Source organism: Protopterus annectens, chromosome 8.part0 (assembly GCF_019279795.1).
Source record: "Protopterus annectens isolate FY-2018-M chromosome 8.part0, PAN1.0, whole genome shotgun sequence".
NCBI classification, from domain to species: domain Eukaryota; kingdom Metazoa; phylum Chordata; order Ceratodontiformes; family Protopteridae; genus Protopterus; species Protopterus annectens.
The window spans coordinates 526854333-526866337 of record NC_056741.1 but is presented as its reverse complement, the minus strand read 5'-3'; the positions used below and the strand labels follow the sequence as shown (position 1 = coordinate 526866337).

The 12005-nt window shown below is 40.9% G+C and overlaps 1 protein-coding gene across 1 annotated transcript in view; it reads left to right on the top strand.

Annotated features, from left to right (window-relative positions):
* Positions 1–10913, top strand: part of PRUNE1 (prune exopolyphosphatase 1) — a 564173-nt gene extending 553260 nt beyond the window's left edge. Inside the window, exon 8 of the mRNA XM_044080032.1 lies at positions 9276–10913. Within this exon, the coding sequence (XP_043935967.1) occupies positions 9276–9869 (594 nt within the window). The 3' untranslated portion in view covers positions 9870–10913. The remainder of the gene's footprint in view (positions 1–9275) is intronic.
* The last annotated feature ends 1092 nt before the right edge of the window (positions 10914–12005 follow it).

The following is a 12005-nucleotide window of genomic DNA, read 5'->3' as shown; positions in this document are numbered from 1 at the left end:
TGCATTTAAAATTTCAATAAAATAGAGCCCACGGGGTAGGTGCTGCAGTTTAGTGGTGGTACTGGCCATTTGTGGTTTTATTGGGCTTTAGATGATATTTCAGGCCAACAAAGCCAAACCCCAAACACTCTGCTTATGCTAAGCTGACGAGGTCATAAGGCCGAAATATGCATATCCATAGCTAGCGGGGTTTGGCTTTATTGGCCTGAAATTGTCCATTAAAACAACTTCAAATGTAAAAGTCATGGGCAATCAGAATCGCCATATAGGTGAAACACTTGATGTTCATAAGGGTCATTTGCATATATCCCATGTGCCTCTGTTTCATATCTTGCGAAGTATTTCTAATTCTGCAATTCCCTAGTTGCCCGTCCTGATAGTCCACACTTGACATGAATCCATAACCCATGTCCATGAAATTTGCTGGACACCCTTTCAACATTATTCTCTAACTGCAGTCAAGCAAGTATCCTGGATTGCTCCTATGTTTATGTACAAGTATTTCTTTGTGCAAGTTTTGAAAGTTTTTGTTTCACTACTTAACACACCCAAATATTCATCCTATTAAGTTTAGGTGCAAAGTGTTTCAGAGCTTTACTGCTTCTAATGAGTATGGTCTCCTGAGGCTTTTGAGGCTCAACAGTTGGTTTGTGCTTTCCTTTGTTGGGCAGATAAGTTCTTTTTTGGAAAATAAACTTATATTCCCTTAATTTTGCTGATGTTTTATTACTTTCATCTTCAGGAAAGTTATTTTAAACAAACAGACCACTCGTTTTTTCTGTCATTTTAAAAATGGTGTAAAGTAACTGAAAACACTTTTTCTGTGGAGAAAGTGTCTATTTTTCTTTTCTGGGGCTGACATAGTGCTTTAAAGTTGTTTTTACTGTCAAAAAATTAACTTTTGTGGACTGGTAGTGCTTATCGCCAGTTGCTGTGTGTCTTCCCCAAAAAAGAGGAAGTATTTTCTGCTTGAACATGGACTAAGTTACCAGTTCCATGGTTGGCCTTTCTTCCAACCACAAAAATAAAAAAAAAAACAGCCTTTGCCACTAAAGCAGGCTAGCAGTTTGCCTCAGCTGAGGTGGGTGAATCTGCTGTAGCCATTTGTTGCACCTCAGACCATTCGTCTTTTACTCCAAATCCGTGTGGTATAGCACCTACAGCCACTATGGACTGGAGGTTAGCCACATCCTCTGTGGGTGTTGGGGTCCCCTTAGTGGGCAAAGGAGAGTCACTCTTGCTGGTCCTAAAAGTGGGAACAGGAAGGTTTCCTTGTTGTGCCAGAATGCTGTGCCCATCCCTGGGGAAGCAACTGCTGCCATTAGTAACATGGTTGGTCCCATTTTTCATGGCAAAAAGAAACAGAAAACCAAGCTTGCATCAACTCCTCCTCCATTTTCTTTGGATAGGAGTAGTTTACTGTGTCATGCTATTGATTCTTCTTGTAAGTTAGTTTCTAGTAAAGAAAGAGGGATTCTTCTTTTCCTGAAGAGATTCAAGATTCTGACCCTGAAGAGGAAGATAAGGGTTGGATACAAGTTTTTTTTTTCTTTAGATTTTTGATTCAGACTCAGGGAAGATCTCATTTTGTGATTCTCCTCGTGGGGGTTTCTCTTTCGCTGACACTATTGCTAGAATGGGCCAGTGTTTTCAGTGGGTAAAACACTGAGGTTTTTCAGTCCCTCAAAAAATACTATATGTTGTTATAGAAGGATTTTTCAGAACCTTCACTCATTCCTTCTGTCTGCTTTAGAGGACATTTGTGGTACTGCCTGCTGTTTTCCAGATGGTCAGCCAGCCGCCCCTAAAAAGGCAAATAGTGTATATAAAGTTCCTCAGACCTGTTCCCAAAGTTAATCCACTAGCTATAGCTTTAGTTTATCCCACTGCTGCCAAGCACTTGGTTATTTTCAATCATACTTTTTCCTGATAAGGACAGGAAAATTATTGATGGATATGGGAAAAAGTGTAGACTTGCGCAACTTTGATTTGCAGAATTTTGAATTGATAGGCTCATATGTTAATGTTTGTTCTGACAAACTGAAAGTATGAGGAATGTTTTACTTGAAGTTTCTTCTTGTGAAGAAAAATGTGATTTTAAATAAGTGAGTTTCTTGTGTTACACAGGTCACTACTTATTGCTTGCAGATTGTGTGCATGTGACTCTGTTGATACTTATTCCAGAGCCTTGACCACTGGTACTGTTTTGAGGATGTGTGAATGTCTGCATTCTCAGAACCGCCCAAATGATGTCAAAAAGGAGATTTTAAATTCTCTTTTGGATAGAGATGTAGTGATGTCCTTCCATAACACTGTTGCAGTATTCCTAAGAGGAGGGAGCTCCTGCCAAGGATACCCCAACGTCCGTCCACAATACCAGAGTGTGTGATACTTATAGGCACCATACATCACGCGTATGCTACCCATTCAAGGTGTAGGGCAAAAAGGTGATGTACAGATACACACATTCAGAACTTCTTTGCCATCAGTCCAATTGCCATCATTGATTGTTGGTCTGAACGCCTTTCTTTTGTGCCAGTTAGAGACATTTTTTTAGGTAAATGTCCCATTGGGGTTTCTCCTTATATTTTTATTCTTTAGTATTGATTGGTTTCATGTCATCCAGAAAGGGAAAATGTAAATGTGGAAGGCAGATTCCCATAAAGACTGTCATGACCAGTATCTATTTTGCTTGGGTGCTTCCTATGCCTTCCCATGACCATACGCAGTGTTCTGTGTACCAAGCTTTTGTCCCTAAGACCATATATAGTCATCTGTCCTCCTTACCTATTTTCCTAGAAAACCAGTGTCTTAAGCTGTTGGCTCAGGGTGCTGTGGGAGAGTCTTCCCATCCTGAGGGTCAGTCGTTTGCCAAGAAAAAGGCTAAAAAATTTAGACCCAATACGGCTGCTGTCCATCCTCTCCAGGATGTGTCTCTCATAGCTAGTGAAAGTATGGAGGATCATCTGATGGTTGCTCCTTATTCCTCTGCCATGGCCCCGTCTGAGGCTAGTATGGATCCTACTCCTCACACATCCTCTGAGGCTTTATAAAGTCTGTTCCAGACATTGAGGTGGAACCTCTGCTGATTATATCTAGTAATCTCCCCACTGCCCTCTCTTTTTCTCCTGTACCTACCTCCAACATAAAAAACTCTTAACTAAACTTAAGCCCACCAGATTAGCAGCAGACAACCTCCCAAGTGAATACCTACAAATCGCAGCTGATGCTCTGGCCTACCCAGTATCCATCTTGATTAACCAATCTCTGTCAGAAAGTTACGTTTCCACACTGTGGAAAGTATCACATATAATTCCCCTCCACAAAGGCAGACCCTCCACAGAACTAACCAGTTACCGCCCCATAGCTATTCTCTCTCCACTCTCCAAAATACTAGAGAGATGCATACACTCTCAGGTCTCAGAGTACCTCCTTACTAACAACCTCCTTTCCAATACTCAGCATGGTTTCCGACCAAACCATAGCACCACCACTGCCTTACTCTCCTTTACTAATACTATCCTTCAGCATAAAAACAGTGGCTGTCTCTCCTCTGCTACTTTCCTAGACCTTTCTAAAGCATTTGACATGGTCCCACACAAACAACTTATCTCTGTTCTCAATAACCTATCCTTCTCACAATCGGTCACCAACTGGTTTCAGAGTTACCTGTCTGACCGCCAACAATCCGTTGTATGGCAGAATGACATATCTCCCCAACTACCTGTCTCCATAGGGGTTCCCCAAGGATCCATCCTTGGACCCCTACTCTTCTCTGTTTTCACCAATAATCTAGCCTCTGCCACCAAACATGGCACACTCAGATAAAACGCAGATGACTCAACCATCATCTGCTCAGCCCAGTCCCTACCCAAACTGCAAAATGTCACACAGGAAGCCTTTTCCTCTGTTGAAACTTGGTTATCCGATGCCCAATTAATACTCAACCCAAACAAAACTAAACTACTTATCTTCCAACCCACCAAACATACTCAAAATAACTCTCACTTTAACATCACAGCAAAAGACAACACCACTATATACCCAACTGAACACACCAAATTGCTAGGAGTGGAAATAGACAATAAACTAAAATTTGACATTCACATATCCTTGACCATAAAAAAAGTCCACAATAAACTAGGAGCGCTATACAGAAATAAGCAACTTCTCACCAAAGCAGCAAAGATTTCAGTAGCAAATTTCCACCTTATCTCCATCCTACTTTATGCCTGTCCAATATATACCAACCTAAGGCAATGTGATTTAAACAGGCTAGAGACCTGCTACAACAAAATCGCCAAATTCGTCACAGGGGCATCCTACCGTAGTCACCACTGTCTCTCACTTGCTGAACTGGGCTGGCTTGAACTCCCTCACCTCCTTCAATGGTATCAACTCTCACTTGCCCACAAACTAGTAAATCATCCACTAAATGTCCCATCCCTCCAGAATCTACTTCAACCCTATCGCACTACCAGACCACTAAGATCCAGCAACAAAAATCACTTGCAGATCACTAAAGCCAATAACTCTGCTGGTGAAGCACTATTCTCTTGCACCATAGCCAAATTATGGAACTCCCTCCCACCCACAATTACCTCCATACCATCATGCACCCACTTCAAAACTTTACTAAAAGCACACCGAAAAACATGCTGGCTATGCCCTTGCAACTCCCACTCTAATATCACCCTCCCCATCCAACCACTACCTTTCTTTCCACTCCACTAACTACCTTGATTATAGCAAGATCAGATGCTCATAAGCCAGCACTTATTATACAGCAGGAACTTCTTCTTGTAACATTTGTTAATGTATGTTATGTACTTCACAGATAAAGATTCTAGTTGTCTACTGATGTACTATGTTCTTCATCTGTAAATATGTTGTAAGTAATTGCTATGTAAATTGTTAATCGTTATGTAATCCAATGTAACTGTTGTCTGTTTATTTTAACTGTGGAGCTTTTCTCCCAAGGCCTCCGCTGAAAATGGACCTATGTCCAGTTGGACACTCCCGGTCAACAAATATAAATAAAAAATAAAATAAAAATAAAATAAATATCCAAGAGAATTAGGGGATTGAACAGATTTTAGTGAGGGTGGAGCTCCCTTCTACTCTTGTTGAATGTGGCCAAGGTTCTGACCTTCCTAGGGTGTTTCAGCGGATGTCCCACAGAAAAAGAAATGGAAAACCAAGCATCCCTCCCCTGCAGTTAAGGATTTCAACATGAATAGCAGAATTTTACTTAGGGGTTGTTTTAATGGCTTTAAAGCCTCGGGGGGGGGAGGGGTGTTGGTGCCTACCTCTCCCTGGTCTTCCACTCCTCTTAAAAGATCTAGGGAACCGGATTCCTCTGATGAGGATTGGGACTCTAGGGAAGAGTCATTAGCTTACCCTTACTAAATCCTTTCCCCCTTGGATTATGGTTGAGAAGAAGAGGATTCTACTAATCTAGATTCTCCTTTGAAGGAACTCTCTTTTGTGGGCACTGTTACCAGTATAATGAATTATTTAAATGGAATTTCTCTCAGGTTTCTGATATCCAGAAGAGGTATTATGAGCTCCTTCAGAGGGAGTCTGCTGGACCTTCTGCTCTTCCCCCTATTCTGGCTGCCATCCTGGGTACTTTCTCAGCAGCTTATATGGCTCCTGATTCTCAGCCCACAGCTCCAAAGAAACCTGAGAAATTTTGCTAGGTGCATGATGAATGTAAATTTCTGTATAAATGCCCTTCTGTTGATCCTTCTGTAGTGTCTTTCTCTTCAGACAAATCCTCCAAGCTGTTGTCCTCTATTAAGCTGCTTCCCTTAGACAAGGATAGTAGGAACACGGGGAGGCTGGGAAAGGTTTATACTGCGTCACCGTATCCTTTAGGGCCATTAACTACCAGACTCGTATGACTAGGTATGTTTTGGCCAGCCTTTCTCAGGTTTCTCAGGTAATGTCTGATCTCCCGGACTCTGAGGGAAAGGCTTCTGCCCTTTACTTGTTCAGTTCCATCTCTCAAGTTGTCCACCATTCTATTAAATGCAGTTATGATGCTGCAGATGCTTCCTCCAGGGCTGCTGCATTTGGTTCTGTCATGAGGCATTACTCATGGCTTCATCTTCAGGCTTTGCCTGATGACATTAAGGCCAAATTGTTGAATGCTCTTTTGGATGATAAAATCTTTTTGGTACTGCTGTTGATAAACTTTTTTAAGTCTGTCCAGGACAATGGCAAGGCCTTGCAGGAGGTGCAACATATTTTTGTTTCTGTTATTCCAAGGTTTTAAAGGAATTCCATCCAAGTAAAACTCATTTTTAATTTTTGATAAAAAAAATCACAGATGCTACGAATTTTGCTTGGGGTGCAGTTTCAGGAAAGTAAAAGTGCTGGGTATGGGACATCAAGGATAGACACAAGCACATTAATATCAAGGATATTCTTGCACTGATCTAGGCATTCAAGTTTGAATCATCTTGTGTCCTCTGGACCTCTTCAAGTAGTTACAGACAATACCACAGTCATGTGGTACATCAGCAAGCAAGGGGGAACCAGGTTCCACCCCCTTCACAGACTAACCATGTTAGCTTGGTATATAGCTTCACAGCACAATCTCACCCTTCAGACATCCTACATTCTTTCAGATCAGGACTTGTGCAGACCCTCATGAGTAGAAACTGGATCGGGGGTCTTCCGAGATTTGATCCATCTGTGGGAAGCTCCTCAAGTTAGACTTCTTTGCCTCCTGTCTAAATAGTAAACTGTTAAGATTTGTTCCAGGACTCCATGCAGTAAGGCCTGGAAAACTGATCCCTTTTCTTTTCCTTGGACAGGAATGTTCTTACACTTGCATGCTTTTCCACCCTTTCCACTAATGTACAGGGTACTGCTGATGTTTCAGAAGGAATCCCCCAAAATCATTGTGGTGACTACCTTCTGACCCAGGCAACTGTGGTTCTCCCTTCTTTTGGGAATGGCCAGGGACAATTACTACAAGCTTCCTCACAGACTGGATCTACTCACACAAGAACAGGGGGTTTGATGCACCCCAACATCAATTAACTGCCTGGACGATAGGTTCTTAATTCCTTTTAGGCAACTGTTTACTGAGGACATACAGCAGTTACTAATGGAGGCAAGAAAACATGCTGCTAGAAAACCATATATTAGCAAATAGAAAAAGTTTTCCAGTTGGTGCCAACAACGTAACCAGCACCTTTTCAGGGCTACTTGTTCTCTGGTTTTACAATATTTTTGTGAGTTACTGTTGTATGGCCCTTCCTATTCCTCTATCAAGGTTAATTTATTGGCTATTTCAGCATGTCTCCTCCTCTTTCAATGCAGTCTGATGTCAAAATGATCTAGAAAGAGATTTTGCATAAGAAGCCTCGAAGAACCGATGGCCCCTCCTTGGGATCTTAATTTTGTGTTAGAGAAGCTAACCCTTGCTCCATTTGAACCAGCTAATCTGGCTAGCTTGAGGTTCTTAACATGGAAAACAGTCTCACTGATTGCTCTGATTTCTGCAAGCTTTTATGATGAGTCAGCTGTACCTCATTTTCCATAGGAACAGGGTTTCTTTGAGAACAGTTGTTCATTTCTTGTAAAGGTAAGAAGAAGAAACAAACTGTATCAAAACAGACTGTTTCCAAATGGTACTGTACTCACCATAACAAAACTATTCCATGCAGGATCAAGGCCAACTCTACCAGGGCCTTGGCTTCATCTATGGCTTTTTGGAAAGGGTTGGATTCTAGAAGTATTCTAGAAACTGCAACTTGGTCCTCTGCACGTACTTTTACAAAGCACTGCAACTTGTTTCCTTTTCTAGATCCAGATCAAGCTCTGCTAGTATTCTCCAAGGGCTCCTGGACTCTGCTCCTCCCACCTCCCAAATGTAGTTAGCTGTGTTATTCTACACATATAGCTAAGGTTACTGCAGCAGTGGTCGATATGATGCACCTAGACCAGTTGTGTAAGTTGACCTTACCATAATAGTAGATGTTCAAATGATCACTGCTGCAGTAGCTGATCCCTTCTTCCATCTACCTCATTTTGTGGTATGTTTTTTTTTTTTAACCGGGGTGTGGACATTTATTTTTTTGTTGTTCCTAGCATTGTCCTTTAAGGGCTCAGCCTTGCTGGTAGGAAATCTCTGAAGAACTTTGCACCCAAACATGTCTTTGTCAGCTCAGCTAAAGCTGCTTGACAGTTTGGGAGCATGGAAGGTGCCCTGAAACTTTGGAAGCTGTCTGGCTATTTTATCCTTGGCAGGATGTAACCCCCATATAGCTAAGGCTACTGCAGTGGTGATCATTCGAACATCTGCTCTTCAGCTTACACAACTGCACTTTCTCAGGCAGTGTGAATTACTTTGGGGGGGTTACTGGAGACCTCATCAAAATTAAAGGTCTTGTCATGCCATCTGAACTGGAGCTTCACTTTTTCATGGTGTTTAACACAAGTCTAGAGTAGTACTATTCAGTTACAGTTGGTCAGTTTGAAGACTCAAGATGGACGTTGTGCAGATTTTGATCAGTTTGCATAGGGCTTTACGACATGTTGTTCTTGGTCCATTTTATATAGATTGTACAATGCCTGTCTAGGAGAGTTAAGTCCCACTACTGAATTTTGTGCCGCCTAACAAACGGGTCAGCAGTGTTTTTTTTATATAAGTGAATTTCATAATTATGTGTGTTAGAGGAGATGTTTGACAGCAACAAAATACTGACCCAAAAGCAAAACCCTGTAACACTCCTTTTGATGCTTGTAAGCTCAAATCAGGCACTTTGGCTTCTGTTTGCAATGTGATATATCAGCACTTTCTCCATCAAAATCTGGGATTAGAGTGGAATTTTGTTCTGCCAAAAAATTGTTTAATATGAAATTCATTGTGGTGCTGACAAAAAAAATATATGTGTCTGTCTGTAAATACATGTTGCTGTAGATATGCTTTTATGTATTTATAAATAGATATACATATGTTTTACACTTGGAGGGAAAGATGCTCTAATCTGAATGTAGGCAGACAATGCCAGTAGAAAATATCTAATGTTTACCATGGGGCTTAGACTCCACTTCTGGTTATAGGTCAGTATCTCTTAAATGCTTAAACACTGTCTGCTTGCAGTTGTCAGAAAAGCCTTAGTGCTGAACTGCAGTCTAAATGTCCTGTTTTGTAAGTTGAAAACATGTACACTTGTTAAAAAAATGAATTGGGGTGGGGCTTCCTGAATCAAAAATATAATACCAAAAGAATTGCTGTATCTTTGTTTATGTTACAGGTGTGCAAATATCTTGAGAAAGCAACAAACCCACACTTGAGGCTTACTTCTGTTCAGAGTACACATCCAGCTATCCGTGCTTATCACCAGGGGAATACTCAAGCTTCTCGGAAGAAGGTCCTTCCCATCATTAAAGATTTCTTAAAGGACAGAGAGAACAGTGTGACACCTGGGGTGGGACAAGCTGGCATATCAGAAGACTCTGGTACTTGTGAGGATTTGCAACTTGGTGCAGAAGAGCAGTTGATCAGCAGTGAAGATATTGGTGTCATAAGTGAAGTGGAAGAACGATTAAGGGACGTAGGAGAAGTGACTGATCTGTTTGATGTCACAGAAGTGGGGTTTGAAGAGGACGTTGATCAGAGAGAGAGTTGTACTGCTAGTTGTAGGGACCAACCAGAGTATGTTGCTGCTGATGAAGACTTTCAGCTACCACCAACACCTATGAACAGCCTAGTAGAGGGTTGTCCACTTGACAATGGCCTTCCAAAGTTGACTGCTGAGGCATTCCTTGAAAGATTTAGTAAAATTGTTGTAGATGCTGAGAATACTGCTGCTGGGAAAAAAGTAAAGTCAGAAACTTCAGAAAGTTAAATAGTTGACGTCCTGTCTACATGGCTTGTATGTTTAGATTTTGCAGCAGTGAGGATGGAACTTTTTTAAATCCTTATGAATGAGTAGATGTGTATTATCCCATTTATAGCCATAGAAAATGTACCTTTTTAACATGCTGTGCCAATGGTGTCACGTTTTGCTCAAAACTAAATGAAATAGATGTGTGCACCACAGTAGTTAGTAGATTTTATCAATTAAAATTTGTATCACCAGTGTCATTAGGAGCGATGATGCCCCAGTATCTTGTGGGGCTGAAACTACAACTTTATTTTAAAATATTAATAATTTGGAATGCAGGAAGTGGATTGTTGATCTGAGAAAAAAAAAGTGTTATGTGTAAATTAATTACAGTTCAACTAATCATTCAGTAGATGTGTATAAAACGGTACTGAAACTGCAGGCCAGAAACTATTGTTGGTTTGTTTTAGATATTTATAATGCAAGGAAGATTTTGATGTGTGGTAGGTTAAGCAGGGTATTATAAGCCATATTTGCCTTTCAGCATGTTAAGTAACTGACTTGGTGCGATAACTTATGGTGATTCACCCAGATGTTGTTTCCTCAGTTTCAAACTTATTTATGTACTTAAACTTAGTGATGCTTGAAACATTGCATCTCTTCATATTTATCAATTTTTGTGTCATTAGAGCCACATGCCGATTTTTTTTTTTTTAGCTCTTCTTAATGTCCCACATTTTTTTATTGACTGTTGTCATGTGAAATGTTCATATGTATTTTGCAAGCTTGCAGTTTCCCTAAATGTTTGGGTATAATATTGTGCAGGCACATATTTTCTTGTCTCTTTCTTCACATATCTCAAATTGATGTAATCACTTGGCACTTCTGTAGCATTGACTTAGTGGCTGCCCATGACTGAATTGTCTAATCATGAAGTGTTCTCCTTCACGTGCTTATTTACCCTGTTCATCCAACTGTGGAAGCTACTGTGGTAAACTTGGGTATGTTTTAAGGAATGCTCATAAACAGTAAAGTTCTGCCTTTTGGTGGTACGAACTATTTAAATTTAGTTGTGTCTAATTCCTAAAATGTGTAACATAGTAGAAACTACTTTAATTCATTTTACTTGCATTTTCTCCCAGTATGGGGGGGGGGGGGGGGTAGCTGTGTTGATTTATTTTCAGGCTACCTTCTGTCCCATAGTGCACTTCATTGCGATATCAGCTTAGCCTGCCATTTATTTGAGTGTTTTATAAAATAGTACACAGCAGTTAACCAAAAATTCTTCTTCTTTTGGCTGCTCCCATTAGGGGTCGCCACAGCAGATCAACTGTTTCCATTTCTTCCTGTCATTTTTGTGAATGAGACTGCTGTGCTTTGTCCTTTTCTTCTTCCCTAAATTGAGTAATCTGTGTTAGTTTTTTTCATGTTAGAAAGGGGCAACGTTTCAAAAGGCCATCACAATGAGCTGAGTATATCAGTTTTCTGGAATATAATCCCCAGCTTGGCTCTCTAGTTTTTTCTCTAGCTTGGGGGCTGTCAAGATTTCAGGCCGGGGTGGGGGGTTAACCATAAACAGGAAGACGTCCACTCTGAGCCCAACAAAAAAGAATTTCTTTGATTGAGGAAAAACTGGACACTATTATTGGTCATTTCTGTATCTGGAGTGGAGCCAAGGAGGTCATGACACTGGCTGCTTAGGCGAGGACACAGTGGAAGGTCTATTTATGATTATTCTATATCTTCTGTATGTATTGATGGTGTCAGTGGCTGCAAATCACCACCTGGTCATAAATCTTCTGTAGATGTCTTAACCCTGTCTCCAAGTTTTGAAGTGGTGGATTATCCCTACCAGTTTCACCATGGGTCACCCCTTCCAGCAGTAAAACCTATTGCAGGGTCTGATGGTGAATGCTTCCTAGCAAGTGTAGGGATCCTCTCTCGTTTCTTTCATGATTCAGGGAATGTGGACTTTTAGAAGAGGGAGCTCAACATAAAACTTCTGGAGCTATGGACAATGCTTCTTTCCTTGAAGTTCTGTGAAAGGGGAACCAAATGTAGAATCACTCAGCTGGTCTGACAGCTAGTCCATGACAGTCTTGTAGAAACAAACAAAGAAGTATGTACTTGTAAATCTTTTTGTGGAGAAACCATGCC